General features: G+C 37.7%; 2 protein-coding genes across 11 annotated transcripts in view; one reads left to right on the top strand and one right to left on the bottom strand.

Annotated features, from left to right (window-relative positions):
• LRRIQ1 (leucine rich repeats and IQ motif containing 1) overlaps window positions 1–8,984 on the bottom strand; it is a 110,274-nt gene extending 101,290 nt beyond the window's left edge. For 2 of the 6 annotated variants that reach the window (XM_021283973.2, XM_065041755.1), the window contains exons 1-8: window positions 8,801–8,984; window positions 7,790–7,952; window positions 6,759–6,870; window positions 5,661–5,755; window positions 4,341–4,446; window positions 3,410–3,639; window positions 1,404–1,478; window positions 33–1,229 (exon numbers count right to left, since the gene is read on the bottom strand). In XM_021283973.2, the coding sequence (XP_021139648.2) occupies window positions 33–1,229; window positions 1,404–1,478; window positions 3,410–3,639; window positions 4,341–4,446; window positions 5,661–5,755; window positions 6,759–6,870; window positions 7,790–7,918 (1,944 nt within the window). In that variant the 5' untranslated portion in view covers window positions 7,919–7,952; window positions 8,801–8,984. Of the gene's footprint in view, window positions 1–32; window positions 1,230–1,403; window positions 1,479–3,409; window positions 3,640–4,340; window positions 4,447–5,660; window positions 5,756–6,758; window positions 6,871–7,789; window positions 7,953–8,184; window positions 8,271–8,800 lie in introns of those variants that run through there. The other 4 variants (XM_065041749.1, XM_065041764.1, XM_021283972.2 and 1 more) reach the window with 3 other exon arrangements.
• A 1,873-nt stretch (window positions 8,985–10,857) lies between these two features.
• On the top strand, window positions 10,858–26,395 carry TSPAN19 (tetraspanin 19). Of its 5 annotated transcripts, XM_065041705.1 has the most exons (11): window positions 10,904–11,023; window positions 11,887–12,004; window positions 12,265–12,440; window positions 13,036–13,128; window positions 13,221–13,293; window positions 14,319–14,449; window positions 15,600–15,674; window positions 17,489–17,599; window positions 20,073–20,216; window positions 24,801–24,884; window positions 26,080–26,395. In XM_065041705.1, exons 4-11 carry the CDS (start codon window positions 13,063–13,065, stop codon window positions 26,152–26,154), a joined length of 759 nt encoding a protein of 252 aa, XP_064897777.1. In that variant the 5' UTR covers window positions 10,904–11,023; window positions 11,887–12,004; window positions 12,265–12,440; window positions 13,036–13,062; the 3' UTR covers window positions 26,155–26,395. The 5 variants fall into 5 exon arrangements, with proteins under 5 accessions (XP_021139652.2, XP_021139654.2, XP_064897799.1 ...); XM_021283977.2 differs by lacking the exon at window positions 11,887–12,004 and having other exon boundaries at window positions 10,858–11,023; XM_021283979.2 differs by lacking the exons at window positions 11,887–12,004; window positions 26,080–26,395 and adding an exon at window positions 25,759–26,059 and having other exon boundaries at window positions 10,858–11,023.
• Window positions 26,396–26,660: the final 265 nt, after the last annotated feature.

Here is a 26,660-nt window from a genome sequence, read left to right as displayed (position 1 = left end):
CTTCCCATTTCATTCTAAATCTGTACAGTTACCTGCTGAAGAGTACTCCAATGGCCACTTTGAATTATCTTCTGTGAACTTAATGGAGGCATCTTGCTAACTGAACTTTTCCTTTGTCGTTTTTTTGTAGTTGATTGCATTCTTTGGTTTTCTTCATATATTTTAGACCAAGATTTACATGTGTTCATCCAGTTTATTCTCTTCTTTTCAATATCATCAGGAAGAATTACTCTACTGGAACACTCAGCTACATATTGAATTTTGTCCCAAGTCCCTCCAACTTCCTCATTAGCATCTTCCGTTAGAAATACAGTTTCTTCCATCATTTCAGATTCAGAAAATTGCTCTTTGACATCTCTATTACTAGCACTTAGCTGGACATTTGGTGGACTGCTGCCTGTATTTTCTACCATGTCATTGGCTCCAAAATTAACAGATTCATCATTTGAACTATGACTCTTTGAAGCTTTATTAAGATCTGTAGTTTGTGAGCAATTTTCTTCTACATGCATTACTGAATTCATGTAAATGTTCTCATAATTTACTTGAGAAGAATGTTCCTTCTTCTCAAACCCTTGCATATTTGGTGTTGGTGTCAAATTTCTTTCTGCTGAAATCATCCAATTATTTGTATCATCCAGGATTTCAGTCTGTTTTGCTTTTTGTTCCTCTACTTGCTTACTTAGTTCCTTCTTCTGTTCTATTACTTTTGTATTTTCTGCCTGCTTATCCTTTTTTATGTTTTCTTTGTTGTTGTCTCCACTTTCACTCATCAGAGCTTTTGCTGTTTTTTCTCCTAGATTTCTCTGTTCTTCTCTTCTTATCTGAAGCTGTTTTTCTCTTGCAAGTCTCAGACTTTCTTTCTTTTTCTCATATTCCTCACGTCTCCTCACCTGTTCCAAATGTTCTTGTCTTTTAAGTTCTTCTTGTCTCTTCTTTCCCCCTTCTTTCTTTTGCTTTTCTTCCATTCGTCTCTTCCTTTTTTCCTCTTTTTCTTCCATTTCTCTCTCTATTTCTTCTAGTATTTGCTGCTTCTTTTTTATTTCTTCTTTCCATTCTTTTAAGATGGAAGCATATTTTTTACGGACTAAAAATGATCTAAATCTAGCTTGGATTTTCAGAGCTGCTGTATTCTGTTGTTCTGCCAGGTGTTGTCTTTCTTTTGCTTTCTGCTCTTCCAAGGCCTTTTTCTCCTCTTCCATTTGCATCCGTAGCTTCATGATCAATTCCTAGGCCAAAACAATTAGGACAGACTTCAACCACTCTTAAAAACAGGACAGGTGTTAGCACATATTTATCATTAATAACAGAATCTGCTAACTAAACTGTTCCAGAATGTTTATTCTCAAATATATGATAATAACCTCACAGTCTTTTGACAAAAGCCCATTGTATAGCCTTACCTCACGTTGCATCATTTTGTCCCTCCAAGCTTTCTTTTCTTTCTCTAACTCATCTTCTATTGCAGTTTGGTGTTTCTGCACAACAAAGTAACTTAAATTAATACTGTAAAAAACCTGGAACATCACAAAACACCGTCTCTTCAATCTCCCTCACCTCTGGACTTTCCAATGACCCACTTTTGCAAATACTTCAATTAAAATGAGAAACTCAGCTGTGTGAGGATCAAAACAAACAACTGGACACTTGCATTGGTAATGCAGACTTGGTCACGTACTGAAAGATGCATGCCTTCCGAGTCAGCATCTCAGTACTTGACCCAAACAACTACCACCTTCCTCTATAAATTCTGTATTATTGAAGATGAAAACTATGCTTATGAAATAAATATTCAAAGTAGAGCTAGAGAATAGAAACATAACAGAAATAAACACTCTGAATGTAGTGTGAACAGTCCTCCCCTAATTGCACAGATATGCCACCGATAATCTTAAAATCTTTCAAACGGGAATTCTGTTCAGTAAAACTAAAGAATTTTTTTTCACTAAAATTGTTTCTCAATAGAAAAAGAAAGTTCAAGCCTATTTTATCACTATTTGCAAATAAATAGCATTTCTCTCCTCACCCAACATATCCTCAATAAGAAAGAAAAATAATCCAAATTATCTGGAAGTACATTTGAAAATTAACAGACAGTAAGTACCAAAAACACAGAGGCTGATCCAGAACCACCTGTCTCCTGGTGGAACCAAGATAAATCAGTATCAGCCAAATCAAATATACAGCAGGGTATGAAGGAACCAGTATAAACAAACTAGCAATTTCAACTTGGAGCATTAAGTCTCCCAGGTGCCTAAGCACTATTTTTCATGCATGTTCAGAAGCATGCCGTTCAGACAACATGAGACTAGATGTCCAAATTCTTCTATAATGGGGGAAGTTACTCTCCAACTCTCACCTCCAAAAAGAGTGTCCTAGCAACAGCACTACCAAGTGTCTACATGGGGACATGCCACTCCTTGTCTAGAGAAAGAAAGCCATCCTACATCCAAAAGTGATTCATGGTATCAAAGAGAAAAGGAAGACTAATCGGTTTTGTGGCTTGTTGAAAAGGAAGCTGTATCAGACACTTAATTTGTCTTCAGAGAACAAGGGTATTTTCACTTACTAAGCCCTTCCTTGATTTTGGTGATTTGACTTACCTTGCTGGGACCAAGATGCCTACCTCTTCAGAAAGCTGCAAATTAGTTAATTGAAAATGCAGTGTTAATGCATCTCTCATAACAGACCTATTTAGGCTAAATAATAAAATATTGTGGCTCCACAAGTACAATATCTGAGGGTCACCTTTTTTACGCATTCTTATACTCTTTCATGAGGAGTTATCAAATTTTATCCTTTGGTATGCACCACACACTATAGCAAAACACAACTAGATACCCTTAGAATGCAACCAGTCAACACGGTGAGTCATATTCTGTTGTGGCAGAACTCAGTAGATTAAGTCTTCCAGATACAGACAAGAAAAGGAGGTACTGTAACTTTTACCTATATGAAGCACAGTACCAGCAGTTCTGGACTGAATTATTTTGGTTCAGATTACTTCACCTATGTTTTTTTCATCTACATGTGAAATTAGGGTGGGAGGTCTAAAGTAAATAAGTATTTTCTATTAAGGCACAGTAACCAGTTTTCATTTGTGTGTAATTTAGCATATCTCACTTCTTGTACTTTGGCTGGTGTCAAAATATAAAAACTTAGTAACGGCAAAGTCTAAGGAATAATTTAACATTTAGCACAGCAAATTCATTCACTGTTGATCAAAGCAGTAAATGCATAAAACCCAGTGGATCGTATTTAAATATGTCTTACATCTCACTTTGTTAACACAAGCAGACAGACTTCAGGACAGTCATACAGTTTGGGATGGTACTCTCTTGTTCACATTAGATCTTGAATTCAGATAGTCTTCAGATGGGAACAGATTGGTTTCATTATCATTAATTACCTTATGAAGAAGCTCTAACTTTATTCTTTCAGCTTCGAGTTCCTCCAGACGCTGCACCCTTCTTGCATGTTCCTCTTCATTTTGTTTTTCCTGTGCTTCCCTCTCAGCTTTCCACTTTTTCCTCTTCTCATCTTCAAGCTCCTTTTGTCTTTTCTCCAACTGCTCAAATTCTTGTCTACACTTTTCTTCTACTTCACGGTGAGTAAGGCTTAAGTTCATTTCAACATCAGCTATGAATTTGTAATCAACCAAGCAAACCTTTTATTTAATTTCATAATAAGCATTGGAGGTTGTTAAACAGTCTTAAAAGTATTGACAAGAAAAGAACTCTGTTCTGATACAGCCAGCAATGCATATCCCCAAGGAAATCAGAACTACAACATGAGTCTCTTCTATCAGAGATGTCTTATTATTGTGAAGCACACTTACTGACTCTGCTGCAATCATGCTTATTCTACCAATGTATACTTCACGATTACATTTTGGCTTCAGGAGAAATGCCTTCTGTGGCTATCAGCAAGGGTTTCATAACTGATGCACTCCACCCCAACACATACAAATGCTGTGGTGAAAATAAACATTCCCAGACAATGTTACTAAAAGATGTTGCGGCCAAAGCACAACTTGTTTAGAGCCTCCAATCTGCCTTCCATTTATATTTATAATTATTTAAATAATTTTTGAGTAGTATTTTTTAAGACAAATTTCTATCAAGACCTTAAAGACTATGAAAATTTTGTGATCCTGAAATGAGATAAAAGCACAAGGATTCTCTCATATATGTCCAATTCATGATGTATCAAAATCTATTGCACACCATAAGGTGTAATTCTTTACAAAGAATATTATGATACTCATGAAAACAGAAAAGCAGTAAATAGTGATACAATGCTAAAGATCACCACATCAAATGACCAATATGTTTGCTTACCTGTAACAAAATGGTCATCAGTGACCACTGCATCACTGGGGGAGCAATTATTAGAACTAGGTGTTGTAACAATCTGCAAGTCTTCATCTTCAATTTCAAATAGTACCTAATAAAGTTTAATATTGTCATTAAGAAACAAGAAAAAAAATTAAAGCACAACATTATAAAAATCTTCCACAGCAAGGATAAGCTTTTCATCATATGACAAATACATTAATACAAAATTTACTACTGACTGGAATCCTTAGACACTAAATAATGCCAACACGTCAGTAAAAATATTGTTTTCTAGAGTAATCAATATTAGAGTGTTTCCCAAAATGCATAATATTTCTCTGTGTTTTTTAAATGTATTTTACATTTTGACTTGGAAAAAGGAACGTTTTACATTTGGTTCATGTTTTCCTTTCTGTGGGACTAAGCACTACATTTATGCATTAATATTATTATGGACATAGGGGAAGAACCAGTTACAGAGCAAATTTTTAAGTTGCCTATTTGAAAATAATGCTATGGGCACCAAGGTTTGTTGTATTTCTTTCATTGCTCTTTATTGGCAAGAAATAATCTGTTCCTCCTCATTTATCATCTGCTCATCACATGCTTGATGCATATATTAATATTTGTAATGCAGCTGAAGTCACATAAAGTACTTATGCTGTTCTAAACAATGGTCTTCTGAGAACAAAGAATCATATTTGCAAAAGTGCTCACTAATAAAAAACAAGTGGCAAATTAAAAGTGACTAAATTAAATGCAGATTTACATCTAAGAACTTCAGCAAGTTATTCAGTCAAATCCTATTAAAATATAAAAGAACTCAGATTTATAACTCCTGATTTTTCTTTGAAAGTTACAGACATTCTTATGTTAGCATTTTCTATAACATAATGGAATATATTAGGAGCAAAATTAATAGTAGCACATCCTCCTGATCATTAGAAAAATAATAAGATTAGAGAAGTTGTAAAGTATTATCACACTATTGAGATAATATTCTGCAAGTAATTAACAATAAAGTATTACTCAGTTTTGATTATTTGGTAGATTGTTTTTATTTTGCTTGGCAAAAAAACTACTGGTAGAGATAATCTATTCCAAGTTTTAAAACTTACACACACGGTGTTATTACAGATGATGACCTAGTTCTAAAGAACAGCATATACAAACTCCTTAATACCTTTTTGATAGCCTGACAGAAGCAAAATGGAACACATCTATACGCCTCCTTAGGAGGCCAACCAAGCAAGTACAAACTATCTAGATTACTTAGTATAATAGAATTTTATTCACTATAAATATTATTTAAATAGAGAATACCCTTCTTTTAAATTGTTCTGGATCTTCATTATTTTCAGAAGCCAACTCTGCCAAGCAATCTGAAGCATGGCAAGAAGCTACTCCATAAACGTTACCTAAAGAAGAAATAAATGTATAATTTAGTACACAGAGAAAAAATCCCTAACCAGTACTCACTTCTGCTCTACACTGCTTAGCTTTTATATTTCTTTAAACCAAAAGAAAGGACTTTTTTCCTTTAAAACTCTTTTAAAAACACTGACAATTTAACTCAAATATTTATGGGAGTCATTCATCTACATTAAAAGCCGCAAATATATGTAACTGGGACACACCCAAAGATATTGTAAGAATCCAGTGACACCAAATATGAAAGATAATTCCACAGCAAAGAACACAGCAGAACACTTTCAGTGTAGAAAAACACAGTAGAACTTGTATCAGATAGGTCAAATACTGACAAAGAACTACAAAAATAATGAAAAAGAGTAAGTGTCCATTACAAAAACATATAAAAAAGAAACCTTCCTCAAAATTCAAAATGTATAGACAATACTGAACTTCTGCTCATGAAGACCATTATACTAAATGAGTGTGAAATCCAAGATGATGTGAAAAAGTAGAAGAGCACAGACAACACCAGCTGTCTGGCATAAAAACCTGTGACCTTGGCTTCAGCCACACAGCTGATACAGCAATATTGTTCCAAATTACAAGGACATTTAATTTAATGCTAGCTTGGATATCTCTAAAGACAGACTTTAAAGATATCCTATGGGGTTCAATTGCGTCTGAACTCTTCAGCTCCAAGTGACTTCATTTTAGATTCTCATGAAGATTCTGGCCCAGGTCCTGTTTCAGACAATGATCCTGCAACTTGCCTTGGTCTATGGTTTAACATCAGATGAATTTTTAGAAAAGTTCAATTCGTACTCAGATGTTAATCCTAAAAGACAGCATTGCAGGGCTTTATTCCTAGGGATTTTCAGCATGCATTCAGAAGCTGATGCAATAGGCTCCACTGCTTGCTCTACTTAATAGTTTGCATTTACGAATGATTGTTAGTCTTCCACTGGCAACATGATGTGTGTAAACATTTTAGCTATGATCTCTGCTTACTTGTAGTTTCTTCATCTTCTAGGTCTTGCAGTATAAACTTTTCAGCATCTTGATTTTTGCTCTTTATAAAGTTTAAATAGGAGAGAACTGATTCCGGCAAGTCATCCGAAATCTAGAAAAACATGACATTTGACATAAATTCTACATTTTCATCTCACAGCCACAACCAGAGATAAATACTTGACATGCAAGAATAAAGACTCATTTTAACTTCACATATGAAGCACTGATGGAGATTTAGTAGCAATTGCTACACTCTTTCCGTTGTCGTATCACGCACTGACAATTAATATTCTCATTTTAAATTACATTCTAATTAAATTTTTATTGGACCACATTTTAGTGATTTATCTTCCACTATGTTCAGAAATGTTTTAATTAACATTTTCTTTATAATTGTGTTGGACCAAGAAATAAAGATTAAGACTAAAATTAACAAATACCAATGATATTTTTCTTAAAAATTTTCAGACGCTTAAAAAAATATCATCTACCTGAATATCCTATAGACCAATCTTTTTTCTACAAGTCTGAAAGATTAAAATAACTGAAAAGGATGCAAATAACTGGATTTCAGAGGAAAATCTTTCCCCAAAATAGAAAGTCATCCAAAAAAGAGGACTTGAACCATAAATTTATATATTAAATTAAAATCAGGAACTCTTCAATCTGAAGAATTTCCTGTAAGAATTATATACAGAACTCTATGAAAAATCATTGGCTCATTCATCCAGATTTAATGTACCTCATTAGCTTTAATAAAATCTTCCAACTTCAGATGATTCTAAAACAAATCATTGTCTACCAGCCTGATTTTCTCACTTAAGCAGAATGCTGATATTAATCTCTTTTATTGTCTTTTCACCATTGGAGGTTACATTTTTTCATAAGCAATACTACAGAAACTACTTTTCAGAAGAAATCTTTAGATTTGGTATTTCAGGAAAAAGCGCATTCATCAGATAGGTTTTCTGATGCCCATACTACTTCCAAGCAGAAATAGAAGCCGGTTTAGCCAATTGAATACTTACTGACTCACTGTCACTCAAAGCTTCGTCTGATACCTCTGTGTCAGGGTCTTCGGCTTCAAAGGAAGAAACACTGATTCTGCTTAATTCAATTTCTATTTCTTTTTCAATTCCTTCAATATCTTCTGACATTCTGTTTTCCCCAGTGTCTTATCTGCTCTCAAAGCTACACAAAGCAAATATTAACTTTCAGCACTGTATGAACCAAAATAAAGAGGGTGCTCATTTCACAGGAGTTTATTCAGATGTATTTATTGAGCAGTTGACTTAAAACATGAAAAGAAATAGCAGAAGTTTGCTCTGAACACCTCATAGTAACAAGCAAAAAATAAAGAAAATGTTTGCTTGTAATAGACAATCCCCCCTTAGTCTAACCCTCTAAATTTTGCAGGTGTTACCCAATTTGAATGTTAAAAACCTCCGCCTGCTCTCTACTCCTTGTGGACAGTATCAGTGCTATGACCTAAGCCTCACAAGCGTTTTTTTCCAGTACTAATCGCTGCAAAGAAGAAAAATAAATAAATAAATAAATAACGAAAGGCTTCAAACAATACTAGCAATTACAAAATAAGACTAAGAATCCAGAAAGCACTCAGTGAAGTTACAATGATACAGAGAAAGCCGTAAGAAATGGCCAGACCCACAGAAGTACAAGACTTGTACACGCATCCAGGCAGGAGGGGAAGGGATTGCTGTCCCTCCCTCCCTCCACAACCCGCATCCCTCTCCAAGCCCGAGGGGACAGGGGAGGCAGCCTAGACCAGCAGCGAGCAGCTCCTCGTCCCTCGCCGGCTCCTGGAGCCGGAGAACGCACAGGCTGAACGCACCTCAGCCCTGACGGCGCGAAGCTGCTTCTCGCTTAGAAAAACTACATCTCCCAGAAGGCATCGCGGCGTCTGGCCGCCCGGAAGAACCTGGAGGGGTCCGCCCCTTCGACTGCTGGGAGCTGTAGTCCGCTCCTCGGGGCGCCCATAGTGCTCGCATCTCCGCGATCTCCTCTGTGTAGCTACTCACTTGTCGTTCAGCCAAGCTCCTGCCGGAGCCGCCGCTTTCCCAGCCGCCTACGAGGACCGACAGTCCCGCCGCCCTGAAATTCCGCAGCTCCCAACCAACCCCGGCCAGGCCCTCCGCGGGGACGGCGAGAGCCCCGCCAGTGCCTTGAGAAACCGAGAGCGTCACCATGGCAACAGAGAACAACGTCGCGGACGGCGAGCTGGAGGATCCAAACTTCACGAGCAGTCCGCGTTTCGCGCCTGACGGGGCACTTGGTGGCGCCTGTCGGGAGGCAGCTGCCTCGCGATCGCCAGCGTGGGACGAAACACTTCGCAGCCCTGTCCTTCGTTTTTGTTGTTGTCTTTCTCGTTTGGTTTTGGTTGCCTTTGTTGTTGTTTTGGTTTGGTTTTGGCTTGGTTTGGTTTGGTTTGAATTTATCTTAAGTAAGGGAGTGGAATTTAGTGTTCAGAGTAAACTAGAGTTAGCAATTGATTGGGGGAAATTAAAAAAAAAAAATAAATAAAAGCAGACCAAAGACTGTGTAATAAAGCCATATTAAAATACCACAGTTTTGCTTCCTGTTTGCCAGAAGAACTCCAAAGGCACAGAAAATGGAGACCTGCCTGATGTCCCTTCTGCGTTCACACCTTGCGGTCCTGTCATGGCATGGAATGGCTGTTGGGCCACTGGCATTGGGACAGTGGCCTCCACTGGCTCTGGGCAACAGGGGAGCTGGGTACTGGGGTGGGTAGACTGGCTGGGAACCAGCAGCACAGCACCGGCTGCCAGCTGCGCAGCAGGTGGGGAACCAAACATAATTGTTAAAAAAAAAAAAAAAAATCAGGGAAAGGCACATATAAATTACTTGAGAGCTGGAGAAAATGTCCAGGCTGAGGGTTAAAGACTCTACACAATTCAGTCTAGCCAGCAGTGTGCTCAGGTGGCCAAAAAGGCCAACAGCATCCTGGCTTGTATCAGGAATAGTGTGGCCAGCGGTACTAGGGAAGTGATCGTGCCCTTGTACTCGGCACTGGTGAGGCCCCACCTTGAATCCTGTGTTCAGTTTTGGGCCCCTCATTGTAAGGACAATGAAATACTAGAGAGAGTGCAGAGGAGGGTGACGAAGCTGGTGAGGGGTCTGGAGCACAAGTCTGATGAGGAGCAGCTGAGGGAACTGGGGCTGTTTAGACTGGAGAAAAGGAGGCTGAGGGGAGACTTTATTGCTTTCTACACCTACCTGAAAGGAGGTTGGTTGTAGCATGGAGGGTGTTGGTCTCTCCTCCCAGGTAGCAACTGATAGGACAAGAGGAAATGGCCTCAAGTTGCACCAGGGGACTGGATATTAGGAAAATATTCTTCCTGTAAAGGGTTGTCAGGCATTGGAACAGGCTGCCCGGGAAAGTGGTTGAGTTACCATCCCTGGAGGTGTTTAAAAGGCATTTAGACAAGGTTCTTAGGGACTTGGTTTAGTGCTAGCGTCAGGTTAGGTTGTGGTTGGACACGATGATCCTGAGGGTCTCTTCCAACTGAAATTATTCTATGATTCTATGACAAGTGATATGGGGCAGGGATGGTGCAAACAATATAATTTTAGTGTTTGGCGTTCATATCTGTCCTAAAGTCTGATTAGGAATAGCAAGCTGCAAAGGTGGGTGTAACAGAAAACAAGAATAGAAAGGTAAACAGAGGTTTTACATAGCAAACAAGCACTTTTTTGAGCAATGGGAAGGATCTGCTGAGGACAGGAGGGGTTTTCCCCATCTCCTTCCATCTTTAAAATAAACTGAGTACCTTTCTGAAAGACTTACGGCAGTTAACTGCAAAATACTGCATTCAAGGGAAACTGTTTAACGTTTTTTCGCCAGTGTTACGAATGAGCAAGACATTTAAATCTTAAAACAATAGTAACTCATCCATTGGAAATCCACTCTGCAATGTCTCTCACTTTATAGAATCATGCAACCAGAGAACTTTTCAATGTGGTGGAGTCCTTGAGTGCTGTGTTGAATGTGCACTTGATACGTGTTTTGTGACGTGTGTTATGCTGTGATCATGGTGACTGAAGACCACAGGCACCATGTCGTGTATTTAGCAAACAGCCACTACAAAAGACATTTCTGTAGGCCAGTTACCTGTAACCAGGAAGCCAGGGCTGATCAACAGAAGAAAATGTCTCTGTTGTAAGGATGTGGTTAAACTGCACTTCAGGAAGAAACAGATCACTATGAGACTGTGCTCTTTAAGGTAGGATAGAAATATTCAGAGTTGGTAAGGATTTTCTTGTGAAGTCACAATGTCATGTAAAATATACAGGATTTTATAAAGATAGTATCTCCATTATATTTTCCAGATAAATAAGACAAACTAAATTATGATTTAAATGGCTCAAAATAAAACACTGAAATAATGTAGTTATTGCAAAACTATTGCAGATGCCAGTTTTCAAGTGAAATATGTAACCATTCAGGAATTTTTGCTATAAAAATGCATCACTGCAATGTTTTAATGTATTCTGGTTTTGAATATTCTGTTGAAGTTTCATTACTCTTAAAAGGAGTGGATCTTCTTCAGTGAAAGTGCAAAAACAGTTATCTAATATAGTTCATAAGTTTACATTGTCCCTTATTGCCCTAAATCTACTGTGGAGGTAGTTTGAGAAGCTTATAGCTTTCTTCATTCTGCAATTCAGCACCAAAAGTTTTATTATCTAGGCAATTAAGATCTTGACAGGGCAGGCAAATCTTGTGTCTGCTGAATCTTTTCTTCTAATCAACAAATTAGATATGCACGTAATACGTTTAGTATGTAAAATAAGTTAATGCAAGATATTTTTTGAGTGCAGAAGCTTCATATTTGTTTTTGGTTTTTTTTTCTGTTTTACAAATAATAGAAGAAATAACTTGTTATTATTAATCAATCTGTAGTAATTCTGATAGAAGACAAGAACAGTTCCTTTTGAAAAAATCCCTTTGCATTAGAAAATACTTTCTGAAGAGCGTGCCTGTGCTGGTTATGTTAGCATGTCCGTGCATGCTTGTGTGCCTGCTTGACACATGAGAGGTATAGGACAACTGCAGTCAGCTGCCATTGCACAAACCATCTCCTAGGGCTGCTGCTCTTGGAACCATCTCAGCTTGCACCACAAAGCCAGTCAGAGCAAAACGCCAGAGTACGTTCACAGAAGAGGCAAGACAGGTGAATGGGAACATGGGTTAGGGGACAAAGGTATGTGTTTCACTCTCCACTCAAAAATCTTGGTAGGCCCAGAAGATATGGTATGCAATAATGTTAATAAAATAATAATATACAGGAAAAAAAATCCTATATCAGAGAGTTTACAGTGCTAGGGGTCTTTCCCATGGAAATATGCTAAACTGTCCTCAAGATGTGAATGCCTGTGTGACTTCTCTACAGCCCTGTTGACATCTGCAGGTGTTTGCAAGGGTGATCCAGTTGGTACTCATGTTCCAATGCACACTTCACAGGTATAATATTTCAGGAGCAGTTGCTATGGGCAGAGTCTCTGCTTGCCCTTCCATTGATCAAGCACCCACTTGCTATTGATGACCAATGAAGTGCATTTCTTGATTTAGCCTCATTTGAAAGGAATTCAACTTTTCACATCCTGTTACTTTCTGAAACAAAACAACGGAAGAAAAAAGTAAGTGGGGGTGACTGGGAGATTCACTTCAAAAATGCAAAGTGTATTCTGAAGTTTAGTATAAGACAGTTGGCAGCACTGTTTGACAGTTCTCATGGCTTTGCTAGAACTGTGTGCTGGATCACAATAAAATCATTAGGCTGTATCAGCTATTTTCAACAGCAATTGAATCAGGTTGTGTTGACAAAGGGGGGCTTGTATATTTACTGTGGTTCTCCCTTTTCATTTCAGTTGATATCCTTAATAACTAGTGAAGTAAGTGTACCGAAGAATATAAGGACAAGTGTATTGAAGGCCATGTAATTCTTGCCATTGCTGCAATATAAATCTTCATACATGCTGCCTCTGAATGTATTTGGTAGTTAAGGAAAAAAAAAAAAAACAAACAACTAAAAAAAGAAATACACATGTACGATATAACTACAGGCATTTGAGACCAGACATCATCTTGATGCTTCTGCTGTTGCTGCTATTTTTTATTCAATGTATCAGGTGGCTGTTTAAATTTATAAAACATCTGAAGACAATAAATCATATTGTAATTGGTAGGCTTAGTTATATGTTTCAAATTCAACTGAATATATTATATTTTCAGCTGTGATTCAACACTGAAAACACAAGAATGAAAATAAGAGATAAAATACTAATACAGAAGTTCTACGTAATTGTCTTCAATGGAATTTTCTTGGTAAAAATTTTGTTTTCTTGTTTAGCAGTTTCAAATTAATTGTTAAAATATATTTTGAATTGCAAAAGTAATTTTTTTTTCCTCCCCCTCAGGCTCTGGGTCTTATGCTTCTGATGTTTGGCCTGTGGCTTTTACTTGACAGAAGCAATTTCTTCAGTGTGTTACGTGAGTACAAATAGGATTTTTCTTTTGTTTCAAATGATTACAACATAAACACTGATAGATTTTAGGTTCTTTTCACAAGGTGGCAGTATTGGATTGAAATGTATGTTATTTTTTTCTGTTGTGTGTATTTTCCATCATTAGACAGTATGATTATCAAAATAGGGTAAAACATATATCAGTATACCTACAAGTTATATATTATTATAATCTACACCATTTCTTTATAGATGAATCACTGAAATAGAAATAAGCTCTATTGATCTTATCTTTATATGATATCTTTATATAATTTGTATCTTTATATAATTTACCAGACTGCTTTTGACAAGATTTTAGATCCTTTAGGTGGATATTTGGGTGGAATGAACACAAGTTGGATCTTGAGCCTCTCCATGTAGATATTCCTTTTTTCCCAGAGTGTCTCTCAACTTGTTTCATGGGGAAGTAAGTTTTGGGTCGCATAACGACAGTGATGCTATTATAGAGTTGTCTGCCTATGCTAGGGAGCATCAGTTCCCAACTGATGGGATGGGAACCATCCAATACAGCGTTTCTGGGATGAAACATCTGAGATGGAAGTAAGGACAAGCCCTGCTGCTTTCCATATCTATGCAAAAATAGTTGAAGTGGAAAGGGGAAAGTGATCAGTCACAAAGAGGGAGGATAGTATTGAATCTGAGTCTGGATTTAGTGAAAACTACATCTATATCCACACAGGATTTGTACATGCAGTACTGATCTTTGGCAAACAGAAAAAAATCTGTAAATTTGAGTATATATTTGAGTATATTCTGTTTACGTCTCGTATTTTGTTACCATCCCCTGAATTTATGAAAATATATATTTTTTTTTATTTCTGTGACTATAGGTAGCATAAATAATAATAATACCCTTTTATCATTCTGCTATTTATGTCCTTTCAGTAACGGCATTGCAAAGATTTCATTATTTTTCTGGAATAAGTTTTTTAAATTGAAATCTCAAAAAAAGAGAGAAGTGACAGCATGAATTGCACTGTGTTACAGTTTCTTCAGGCGAGAATCAGCTAGTGCCATATATTTCTTGTATATTACTTGGAATTGGATCTGCTATTACCTTTACATCAGCCTTGGGATTCCTTGGAAGTGTTTTGGAAATCAAACGTCTACTTGTTACTGTAAGTGTAAATCAGACTCCAGCTTCCTTGTAAATGAAAGAACATTTTCTGTGCATGACAGCTGTGATACTGTCTTGATGTTGTGTTTTTCACAACAAAGTGGAAACACAGTTCTTAACAAAACTGCTAATAGAAAGTTATTTCTAAATTAAGTTCTGGCTTAAATGAAATCTAAACAAAACTGAAGATCCTTCTATATCACTACATGAATATTTTCAAGACAAAACACTTGCATTTTGATGCGTTAAGGATTTTAACCACTGTATTTATTATCTTAGAGGTTTTTAAATTAATTTAGTATTGAAACTATGCAGAGTAACTACTGCCCTCTTAGTATGTGCTGAAGAAATAAAGAAAAGCCTGCCCCAAAATACTGCAGGTTGAAGGCACAGGTAGCTACAGGGTGGCAACAGTATTGAAAAGGTGAATAGGATTAAAAAGCTGTTAACGATTGTAGACCTATCTAGAGACTCCATATTTATATACAATTCCTACTTTTTAAGGCAAGAACACTTTGTTTCTGAAAAATTACACTGCAACTATTCATTCCTATGATCACTTTGATTGCATTTTTCCTTTCTCTTTTGTTTATTGTAGCATTTTTTGAGCAATCTGGTTTAGACTATATGAAGGCTGAAGCAGAGACCATTCTACTGAATCATTTGTTAAGCACTACAAATATCACTTGGCACAGCAGTAAGAGAAGCCCAGGTGCTATAACCTGGAATCTTGTTCGTTTCAACCTTCCAGGGAAGTATCTAGTACCACAGTATCTAGATATTGTGAGTGAAAATTTGGTCTCACTGAAAATGAACAAAATCAACTATGTATGAGACTTAGGTACAATGAAAATTCAAACAGGAAATAATGAAATGAGAGTTTTGTTCAGTGGAGAACAGCTGCTTAACAACAGCTTTTGTTCTTCACTTTTGGTAACATTATGGCTTTGTCTTTAAGCCCAAAACAGTGAGTTGTGCTTTGCCTGGAGCCTGCCTCTTAGACTGTGATGCCACTGAGGGTTTCCAGGAGAAAAATATTTCTTACTTTTATTGGAATAACTCTAAATAATAGTCATGAAGGATCATACATGAGCTTCTGGATTTTTTTATTGCATTGCTCACTTGTTCAATATATATATTTTTTTTTTCAGTATATGAGTTTTCAAATCCTGGTGTTTGTTACTCAGATGGCAATATTGGTGCTGATATTTGTGAAGAAAGAAGAGGTATGTAAATAAATTATGTGAGGCTGCTGATACTTTCAAGATATTTTTTGCCATTATTTAAAAAAAAATAATAGTCAGTTCTCATTGTATGCTGCATCACCATTTCTTTGAACTTGAGTATTCTACATGTCATATGGGCATAGGAGAAGATGTGGAAAACTTAATTTAAGGGTTTCAGCATGGTTCAATAGTTGTAAACGGGAGTACACGGAAATATATTTCCAGTTTATTCTCTGCAACAAAGCATACCATTCCCGTTCAGGAATGTGGAATCAACAGTGTAAGGGACAGCTTTATTCCCTTTTGAGGGATGACACTGAAGGGCCCTCTTTTCTGGACATCAGCAGAGGGAGGAAAAAGTATTAGATGCTAACCTGGGTCTGCTAGCAGGTGATAACAGTAGTTCTCTGTGCAAGTAATAGCAGGAGTCATTGGTATCATGGATGCAAAATGGACTAATGAATTAAATTTTGTTGTTTGAACCCATATTTTAGGTCTCAGTACAGATCTATCTTAGCTTTTAATACCAGGAAGCAACAATAAATACCAACATTGCTGTTATCACTAGTAACTGTACTGTTTTGAAGCTTTATTCAGTTGGGTTTTTTTTCAACATACAGCAGCTCCAATAGCTTGAGCAATCCTCACAGTATTATAGGAAAGGTAATCTGTGCTGAATCCATAATGGTCCAGCCACTTCTCTGTTCCATAATTCCAAGATCTATGGTTTGAGAAAAACTCCCATGATACTGGTCTCATAAGGTTCATACAGTTCTCCAAGTCCTGCTGCTTTTCAGGCAGGGTAGAGCACAAATAAATTAGTTTTACTTCATCGAAGTGAATCTGTATCATCAGGATTTCTTCATTAAATGTTAATTTTTAGTGATGCAGTCCTCCCTGTTTTATATGATGGTTTTACATATTGAAAGATTTGAACTGTCAGGATTGATGCATTCTGAAGTCAGCTATTTGTGCTAGGAAAATTGGTTGAAAGATTGCAGTTAAATTTATTTGATATCAACTGTAATTGCACTTGATCTCAACCTTAACTAAGCGTTGCTGAAGTATAATAAATGATGGTACCATTATTATTCACTGTGCAAGCTTTTGAATTTTGTTTTTAGGATGGCTGTAGCAAGGGAAATGAGTTAGAGAAGCCTCATTTTTTTTCTTGTTTTGTAATGAAACTGTTCAGTGCCCCAGGAGTTCCCCTCTGAATGTATTCCCTGCTACATTCTCTATAACCACATTCTTTGTGATCAGCTTGTCCACTTCGATTACTGTTGAAGGCATATTTTAACAGCCTCTGCAAAAATGCCTGATCTAGGGCCAACATGAACTGCTAGCTCCTGTAGCCCAAAGCAGTATATGTCCCGGCCAGGCTGTATGGTACTCAGACAAGTTTGTATCACGTTAGGTGTAGAATCAATTATGGGTTTGTGCTTATTATTATATGTGCTGTGCTTTTTAAAAATAAGTGTGAGAGGTAGGATTTAGTATTTCAGGACAGATCATGTGTGTCTAAATCATGTTACCTGGTTCTTTGAGCTCCATTGGGCTAATCACCTTGTGTCTGCCTGTCCTATGTATATGATTTTGGGTCACTTCATTTATATTCCCCTTTTGATTTCAACTTTCCCATTAGTGCAATGGCTATGACATGTCTTATATCATATTTGGCAAATTGATTAGAATGCTGCTGCTTTCAAGTAACCCCTGAAGAAACCTGAATATCAATAAAAGATCAAGGATTGCACTATCCATCCACACTTATCAATATCCATCTACCAAATGCTATAAATATTTATTAACAGGTCCACAATCAATGGAACAACAGAATTGATGAAGTAATTTCTGAATATGGGAATGAGAGTCTGTCTGAGCAGGAACCTGTGTGGAACATTCTGAATGCTGTGCAGCACAAGGTAAGGAAAAAAACCCCACAAAATATCGCCATCAGAAATACTACATCAATTAAAAAATTTGTATACCAATCAGAACTTACTTAAAAAAACCCAGTTCCTTTACTAAAGGATTAATTTTTCAAGGTCCACAGCTAATATCTGAGGTAACTGGGCAGTTTCCTTGCTGTTACATGGATCATTATGGATTAGATTAGGCTGTTGAAGGACTTGTCAATATATATATATATATTGGAACGCGCAGTTCTGGTCACTGAAGTTTACTGCAGCTGAAAAAAACAGTGGATTTCCTAACATCTTTGACAATGCTAAGTATCACTTGGTCTGCTTAGGTCTCGAAACTGACCTGAACCATGGACAGAGATATTATGAGGTAAAAGCAGAGCTTCTACGGTGAGAGCATTTGAGTAGGTAATGCACTGATATTCTCTCAGAAATAATGCTTAAAGCCTCAAATTAGTTTTCAAATCAATACTTTCAGCACACACAGTTATTAATCATAAAAATTTTTGTGGCCTAGCAGCATGTAATTTGTTTCATTTTCAGAAAAGTCCTTTAAAACATTTACATAGAATCAATTATTTTGGAAGTTGTTAGCAATGTTTTTGACCAGTGTCTTGCTATCCACCCTTCAAATTAATTCTACACCCTGACCTTTTAATTACAAACAGTACAGCTTAACAGTTTAATGTTGCTTAATATGCTTTTGTAGACCATCTGTGAGTCCCTCAATATGACTTCTTGAAGAGGTGAGCTATATAGTTCTTGACAAATTTTGAAGATAATTTATGATTCCAGATAACTCATATATGTCTAGACTCAAGATTACTAGTGCATTTGTAATGTATATTTAGAATCAGCTCTTTGAAAATCTAGTCTTCTCTTCTTGCATTCACGATTTCTGTAGTGATTAATGGTGACCTCATTATGTCGATGGTGTGGCTAGACTATACGCTCATGTACTTGAGCTCAGTTTCATGGAAATGTTATGGGAGCACAGATTTCAGCAAAGTTACCTACCCACCACCTACCCTGGTGGGCATGTTTAAATTGTGGAAGATCTCAAAGTTGCTGTTGGTACCTAAGCAAGATAAAATGGTATTGAATCCACCAAGGTGAACTGTAATCACATTTTTTGAATTAAATACTGCCATCCTCAACTCTTGTGTTACATGCTTCCTACTCTTTACAGTATGATCAGTATCTGCCATGAGAAAAATAAAAAGCCTAAGGAAGTGAATAGTATTAGAGAACAACTAGATTTTTATATATTCTTGGTAAAATTTAAAGCTGGTAATTTTTTTGACTTACAGTGTTGTTGAAATTGAATGTTTTTACAGAGAAAGGACAGTTTTGGCTAAGTTATCTAGTTTAGCTAATATACTGCTATCTAAGCTAAGCAGTATATTTTGGATAGACTCTTCAAAACACCAAAAGGAGATGAGGAGATGCTTTTGTTTAGCATGTCTAAGCCAAAATATGGAAGACATTTTGTCCCACAAAAACAAACAAACAAACAACCCCAAAACAAAACAAAAAACCCCACAGATTTCTGAAATTACTGCTTGAATTTCCTACATAACAAGAATTCTGTTCTCCAAGCTGCCTGGTGGTTTGGTCTGTTTTCGTGTTACTGGTATTGAAATAGATTATCAGGTAGTGTTAGCTGACAATCCATTCGAATAGGGCACAGTATTTGCTTTGTGCTTGAAGTCTGAGCTATGTGTTGAGAAGAGATCAATTTCTGGTAAAACATAAGCTGGAATAAGGAGACTTTCTAAAGATCTCTTCTTGCTAAAAGCAGAGAATTTTTGCAAATGTGATGTTAGAAGTAACAAAGGAATAACTAAAAGTTTTCAAAATCTGGTCCTTATTTAAGTTCCTAGATCAGAGTAAAACAGTATCTCTGGTTTTATTTTTATGTATTATGACATGTTTTATATAAAATTTGTCCCCATTTACTGCATTCATTATGAAACAGCATTCATTATGGTGTTTCCAATAATGTCTTGCTTGATTGCTTCTTTTTGTTATGCTTCACAGTAAGCACGTCCTTAGTATAGCTTACAGCTTAAACACAATTTCTACCCTGAAATCACTTTGGAAGGTTAAGGGTGGTAATCAAAATGTTTTGCTTTAATCTAGGTTTGTAATTTTTTCTTCTTTTTTTTTTTTTTTTTTCTATTTACATCTGTTCTATAATAATTTAGAATCTAAAAGAAAGTTCCTTTCAAAAGTGTATTTTTAAGACCATATTGTTCTTAAATATGTACTATCCAGTGCATACCATGGGAAATGATACATACACAAGGGTGAACCATCCCCTCCAGAAACCCTTCTCTACTGAATACAGAAGGAAGCTCTCTAGCTTATTTAATCAGTTAACTGATAGCTTGCACTCATTGGGCTGAAAGTTCCTCTGTTTGACAGTCTTTATATGTGTTAGAGTTACCAAGTAACAGGATTTCTATTCTAGATGGAATGCTGTGGGAGATACAACATCACACAGTGGGAAAGGAATAAAAACAAGGACAATAGTACTCAGATCCCATGTTCATGCACAAAATCTGGTCTGAAGAAATGGTTTTGTAATGTCTCAAGGGATTCAACATACAGTATGGTAAGAAATAAAAAACTTGTCTTAAAGAATGTAACTTTTGCTACTAAGTGGACTTTGGAAAAATGTGCAAAATATGTTTTCCATCAAGACTTTGCTTACAAATTCCAAAATATTAATTATATTTATTGTTTTGTCTTGGGTCACTCTGAAGTCTAGGTTTTTACTCATTAGGTGTCAGTCATATAGGCAGTTCTAAAATAAGGGTACTCCAAGAAAACAGGAGTTGTACCTATTACAGATAAATATCCCAGGGACATTAATAGTGGTTTAAGGAGTAAGCATCTTGGCATTCAGAAATCTATGCCATGCAAATCAGTGACAATGCAAAGTGACACTATGTAGAAAGTATGCAATACATTTTCCACTTGTAATTACTATTGATTACTTAGAGAATGTCAGCAGTCTCCATCTGTTTGTATTATCTGTTTCTAGGGCATCTCCAATAGCTTTAAAATAATGCTCCAAGAGCATTAAAATACGAGATGTATTTCTTGAGACGAGTTCATGTTAGCATTTATATGTCTTCATATCAAAGGACCAGTTTACATAGAACCATCAGATATCATGATCTGATAATAAGAAACTGGAGCAAACTGAAACATATTATTTTCTTCTGTAAACCCTCCAGTGTTAATAGGATTATCCAATGAGAATAAAAATTCAACGGACAAAGCTTGTATCTTGGCAATGAAGGACAGTAAATAATAGAAAGGATGCTGTCAAATGACATCTGGTATTGTCTTCTTTCACTCATCAGTTTGGAATTGTTCCCTGTTTCAGCTAACCCTTGTCATTATTAAAACATCACTTTTTCAAGGCCTTGGGACAGATGGTAAAAGAGTCTGAGGCTCAAGTGATTTTCTCTTCCCTCCTTCCAGTTTTGGGTGATGACATGAGATGAAGTAGAAAAATTCAGTCCATGAACAATTGGATACAAGACTGGTGCTACAGGCAGGGCTTTGGATTCTTCAATAATGGCTGGTTTTACAAAACACCAGTCCAAACAGTGATATGTGGGAAAGGTTTATCTCGCAGGGGCAAAAGGATGCTGGGACAGGAATTAGCAGGGCTAATTTGGAGAGCTTTAAACTAGACTTGAAGGGGGTTGGGGTTGTAGCTGGGCTTGCATCAGTGGGGCAGCAGTCTAGAATTAATGAAGACTGGGAGGCCTCCCATACCCTTGGGGTGAAATCGGTGTGCTCAGCTCGCTCTCTGAAATGCCTGTACACCAATGCGTGCACCATGGGGAATAAGCAGGAGGAGCTAGAAACCTGTGTTTGGGCAGGAGATTATGACCTGGTGGCAATTACAGAGACATGGTGGGACAGCACACATGACTGGAATGAGGTCATGGATGGCTATGTCCTTTTCAGGATAGACAGGCCAGCCAGGCATAGTGATGGAGTTGTGTGTAGTTGCTCTGAGAGAGCAACTACAATGTATTGAGTATTGTCCAGGTGCGAATGAGGGGCGAGTTGAGAGTCTATGGGTGAGAATTAAGGGGCAGGCTGGCAGGGGTGATACTGTTGTGGGTGTCTATTACAGGCCACCAGATCAGGGTGAGGAAGTTGATGAAGCCTTCTACAGACAGCTGAGAGCAACCTCACAGTCACAGGCCCTGGTTGTTGTGGAGGATTTTAACTTCCCTGATGTTTGCTGGAAGGACTACTCAGCCAGCCAGCTGCAGTCTAGGAGGTTCCTCCAGTGCATTGACCTTCTGATGCAAATGGTGGAGGAGCCGACTAGGAGAGGTGCACTGCTGGACCTCATCCTCACTAACAAGGAGGGTCTGGTTGAAGCAGTAAAGGTTGAAGGCTGCCTTGGTTGCAGCGACCAAGAAATGGTGGAGTTCAGGATCTTGTGTAGCAGGAACAGAATAGCAAGCAGAATTGCAACCCTGGATTTCAGCAGGGCAAACTTCGGCTTTTTCAAACAATTGCTAGGGGAAATCCCATGGGCAAGGCTGCTTGAAGGTAAAGGGGGCCAAGACAGTTGGTTAGTGTTCAGGGACTGCTTCTACCAAGCTCAATATCAGAGCATCCCGACACGTAGGAAGTCAAGGAAGGGAGCCAGGAGACCTGTGTGGTTAAATAGGGAACTGCTGGGTAAGCTCAAGTGGAAGAGGAGAGTTTATACATCATGGAAGGAGGGCCTGGCCACTTGGGGAGAATATAAGGCTGTTGTCAGAGGGTGTAGGGAGGCAACTAGGAAAGCTAAGGCCTCCTTAGAATTAAACCTGGTGAAGAGGGGTCAAGGACAACAGGAAGAGCTTTTTCCAATATGTGGCAGATAAAACTGAGACCAAAGGCAATGTAGGCCCACTGATGAACAAGGTGGGTGTCCTGGTGACAGAATATACAGAGAAGGCAGAGTTACTGAATGCCTTCTTTGCCTCTGTTTACTCTGCTGGAAGTTGTCCTGAGGAGCCCCGTACCCCTGAGGCACCAGAGGAAGTCAGAACAATGGAGCAGTTTGCCTTGGTTGATGAGGACTGGGTTAGGGAGCAATTAAATAGTCTGGACATCCATAAATCCATGGGTCCATATGGGATGCATCCATGGGTGCCGAGGGAGCTGGCTGGGGTAATTGCTGGACCACTCTCCATCATCTTTGCCAAGTCTTGGGAAATGGGAGAGGTGCCTGAGGACTGGAGGAAAGCAAATGTCACTCCAGTCTTCAAAAAGGGCAAGAAGGAGGACCCAGGTAACTATAGACCAGTCAGCTTCAACTCCATCCCTGGAAAGGTGATGGAACATCTTATCCTTGGTGCCATCTCAAGGCATATCAAGGATAAGAGGGTCATTAGGGGCAATCAACATGGCTTCACCAAGGGGAAGGCATGTTTGACCAACCTCATAGCCCTTTATGAGGGCATAACAAGGTGGATAGATGATGGCAGAGCGGTGGATGTGGTCTACCTTGGCTTCAGTAAAGCATTTGACACAGTTTCCCACAGCATCCTTGCAGCTAAACTGAGGGAGTGTGGTCTGGACGATCAGGTAGTGAGGTGGACTGTGAAATGGCTGAAGGAAAGAAGCCAGATAGTTGTGGTCAGTGGGGCAGAGTCTAGTTGGAGGCCTGTATCTAGTGGAGTGCCTCAGGGGTTAGTACTGGGGCTGGTATTATTCAATGTATTCATCAATGATTTGGATGAGGGAATAGAGTGTACTATCAGCAAGTTTGCTGATGACGCCAAGCTGAGAGGAGTGGCTGACACGCCAGAAGGCTGTGCTGCCATCCAGCGAGACCTGGACAGGCTGGAGAGTTGGGCTGGGAAAAATTTAATGAAATATAACAAGTGAAAGTGTAGGATATTGCATCTGGGTAGGAACAACCCCAGGTTCCAGTATAAATTGTGGAATGACCTATTAGAGAGCAGTGTAGGGGAAAGGGACCTGGGGTTCCTGGTGGACAGCAGGATGACCATGAGCCAGCACTGTGCCCTTGTGGCCAAGAAGGCCAATGGCATCCTGGGGTGTATTAGAAGGGGGGTGGTTAGTAGGTCGAGAGAGGTTCTCCTCCCCCTCCACTATGCTGTGGTGAAACCGCATCTGAAATATTGTGTCCAGTTCCGGGCCCCTCAGTTCAAGAAGGACAGGGAACTCCTGGAGAGAGTCCAGCGCTGGGCAACAAAGGTGATTAAGGGAGTGGAACATCTTCCTTATGAGGAAAGGCTGAGGGAGCTGGGTCTCTTTAGCTTGGAGAAGAGGAGACTGAGGGGTGACCTTATTAATGTTTACAAACATATAAAGGGTGAGTGTCACGAGGATGGATCCAGGCTCTTCTTGGTGACAACCAATGGTAGGACAGGGGTAATGGGTTCAAACTGGAACACAAGAGGTTCCACTTAAATTTGGGGAGAAACTTCTTTTTAGTAGGGGTAACAGAACACTGGAACAGGCTGCCCAGAGGGGTTGTGGAGTCTCCTTCTCTGAAGACATTCAAATCCCACCTGGACACATTCCTGTGTAGCCTCATCTAGGTGTTCCTGATCCGGCAGGGGGATTGGACTTGATGATCTTTTGAGGTCCCTTCCAATCCCTAACATTCTGTGATTCTGTGATCACTTTAAAGTATAGAAAGCCTTAATTTATATGTTTTGTTATATTTATAGCTATTTTGAGCTTTGTATTAGTTTCTAATTTATTTTAAAAAGCAATATAATAAGCATAGACTGTAATCTGGAAAATATGCACATAAATTTCAGGATGCATAATGCATGAGAATCAGTGAAATCTTGAAAATATTCTTTCAAGGATTTACTTCTAAGGTAATCCCTCAGTTATACTCACAGAAAAGCAAATTTCCTTTTGATTAAATCACAAACTCTGGAACATTTCCATACAAAAATGTCAGATTTACTTAAGAACAATCTGTTTAGTTCAGATAATATAAAAAATGTTACAGCTAACTCTCAGCAGTACACGTTACCAATGTATCTGGTTTCTGGCAATTAAATATCAGAACCCATCATAACATGCAAGAAGTTCTATATGTTTTAAAAGTGTGTTCTTAGGAAAATGCAATATGAATTCAAAAGTTGAAACTATTTTTCTTGAAATCTGTTCATCTCCACTTGTTTAGGGATGTGAAGAACACCTAAGTAAATGGTTTGAAAACAATATTTTGATCTTAACTGCAATATCTATCAGCCTGCTAATTACACAGGTAAGAGTACTTTTAAGCAAAAAACCCACAAAATACTGATATTCTGCTGGCATTAAAAATCAGTTCATTGCCGTTTGGCTTTGACACACTCTCCAAAATTTTGTAGAGCTTTCCATCAATTTTAATTAGAACTAAGATCAAACACTTTTTACCAAAAAACTCCTAAATATTCAAGCACCATTACAGATGTTGTTGTCCAAAGTTTGTCGAATAAAATGTTTGACCTGATTTGTGAAAGCAAATGGCATTACAAGGATAGGAAGCAGTTAAAAAGGAAGCAAAATCTGTAGAGCAAAAGACCTCTTTTGTCCTCTATTTATGCACAACCTAGTTTATGAATATGCTAAATCAAACAATACAAAATCATGAAACCTCTTCCCCCATATGTATCAGAAAATTTTAATGGGTAAAAAGGAATAAAGCTTTCAATATCAAACCAAAATGATATGAATAATGGCAAAAAGAACTGATTGTTCACTTCATGGACACCCTGAAGTTTGAGTATCATCAAGCAGGCAGAAAGATTTTTGATAAGACATTTGATAAATGTTTTAAATAATTAAATAAAAATAAATTTCATAAATTTCATAAATTTTATAATTTTTGATAAGATGTTTTGATAAGGCATTGATAAAATCATGAGGTTGAAAAGGAGATTAGTTCATGTTTACTCAGAGAATTAAAAGTATGACCTGTATTACTTCTGCCATATGTAATAACTTCTCATGGAGGTGTGTAATAAAAATGTTCTGGCTATGGAGTAGACCAGTTTGGTAGTGAAAATGTTTGTTATTCATACTCACCCAATCCACACTAGCACAGTACATGAGTGTCTCACTTTTTTGATGTGCTGTCATTGACACCTTTCTGCCAGGTGGGAAAGACCTGTTATCCCCATTCAAGAGGTTAAGACCAAGATTCATAGGGCACTGAAACACTTAACAGAATTATGTGCCAGCTGAAACTGACTTCAAGATACTTCTGTGGATGTGGGCCCAAGTGACTTGCTGGACATCATACAGCAAACCTATGCCAGAGCAGAGAATTCAGCTTGTGTCTTCAGGCACATGTACTGATTATTCTGCTTTTTATATCCTTCTGCATTGCTATCCACAAGGAGCCAGGTTAACAGTTCAGTCATGAGTGAGTATCAATCCTTTCTTTATTGTTTTTAACTCACCTTTTTCTTTCTTAGGTATTGTTGATCACACTAACTGGTCAGCTACTTAGAAACATCAGGAAGAATAATATATGGCCAAATGAATCATGAACTCTTCTGATCATTGCTGTAGTGCAAGAATTATCTGATCTGTGCCTGCAACAGTCAACAAAACTATTTCCACTAAAATTTGGATCAGGCTCTACATATTGTAGTCACTAAGATATTAACATTTGGCTTTAATATTTTTGTTTATTATTCATTACTATGGATATGGTAATATGCTACAAACTTACATCTGAAATACTATGTAATTTACTAGCTGGTTAATAAAACTTTCTGATAAGCTGAATATTCATTTACTGAGTCTCTGGAATAACATGTTCAGAGTATTGTAAAAAGTACTGTATAATATACTGCACTTTGAAACAGAGGAACCCTTTATCAGGTTCAGCCAAGAAACACCTTTACTAAACGTTGCTGATACTTCTTTACACTTTTACCTTTCCTTCCAGTCCTTTTCTGTTTTGTCCTTGTCTGTTGTGTGATTTAATCTCCAAATATTTCCCTGATTCCTATAAATATGTTACTCTTTTCAGCTTCTTTCCAAGGAGTGT

The sequence above is a fragment of the Columba livia genome, chromosome 1 (genome assembly GCF_036013475.1).
Source record: "Columba livia isolate bColLiv1 breed racing homer chromosome 1, bColLiv1.pat.W.v2, whole genome shotgun sequence".
In the NCBI taxonomy this organism is placed as follows: domain Eukaryota; kingdom Metazoa; phylum Chordata; class Aves; order Columbiformes; family Columbidae; genus Columba; species Columba livia.
Note: the sequence above shows the minus strand (reverse complement) of the source record. Positions and strands in the feature narration are given on the sequence as shown.

Coding starts and splice junctions, on each gene's coding strand:
- TSPAN19 (XM_021283977.2), top strand. CDS start 13,063: ATGAAAATAAGAGATAAAATACTAATACAGAAGTTCTACGTAATTGTC. Junction 14,450..15,599: donor TCAAACGTCTACTTGTTACT/GTAAGTGTAAAT, acceptor TTTTTTTTTCAG/TATATGAGTTTTCAAATCCT. Junction 17,600..20,072: donor TGAATGCTGTGCAGCACAAG/GTAAGGAAAAAA, acceptor TTTCTATTCTAG/ATGGAATGCTGTGGGAGATA.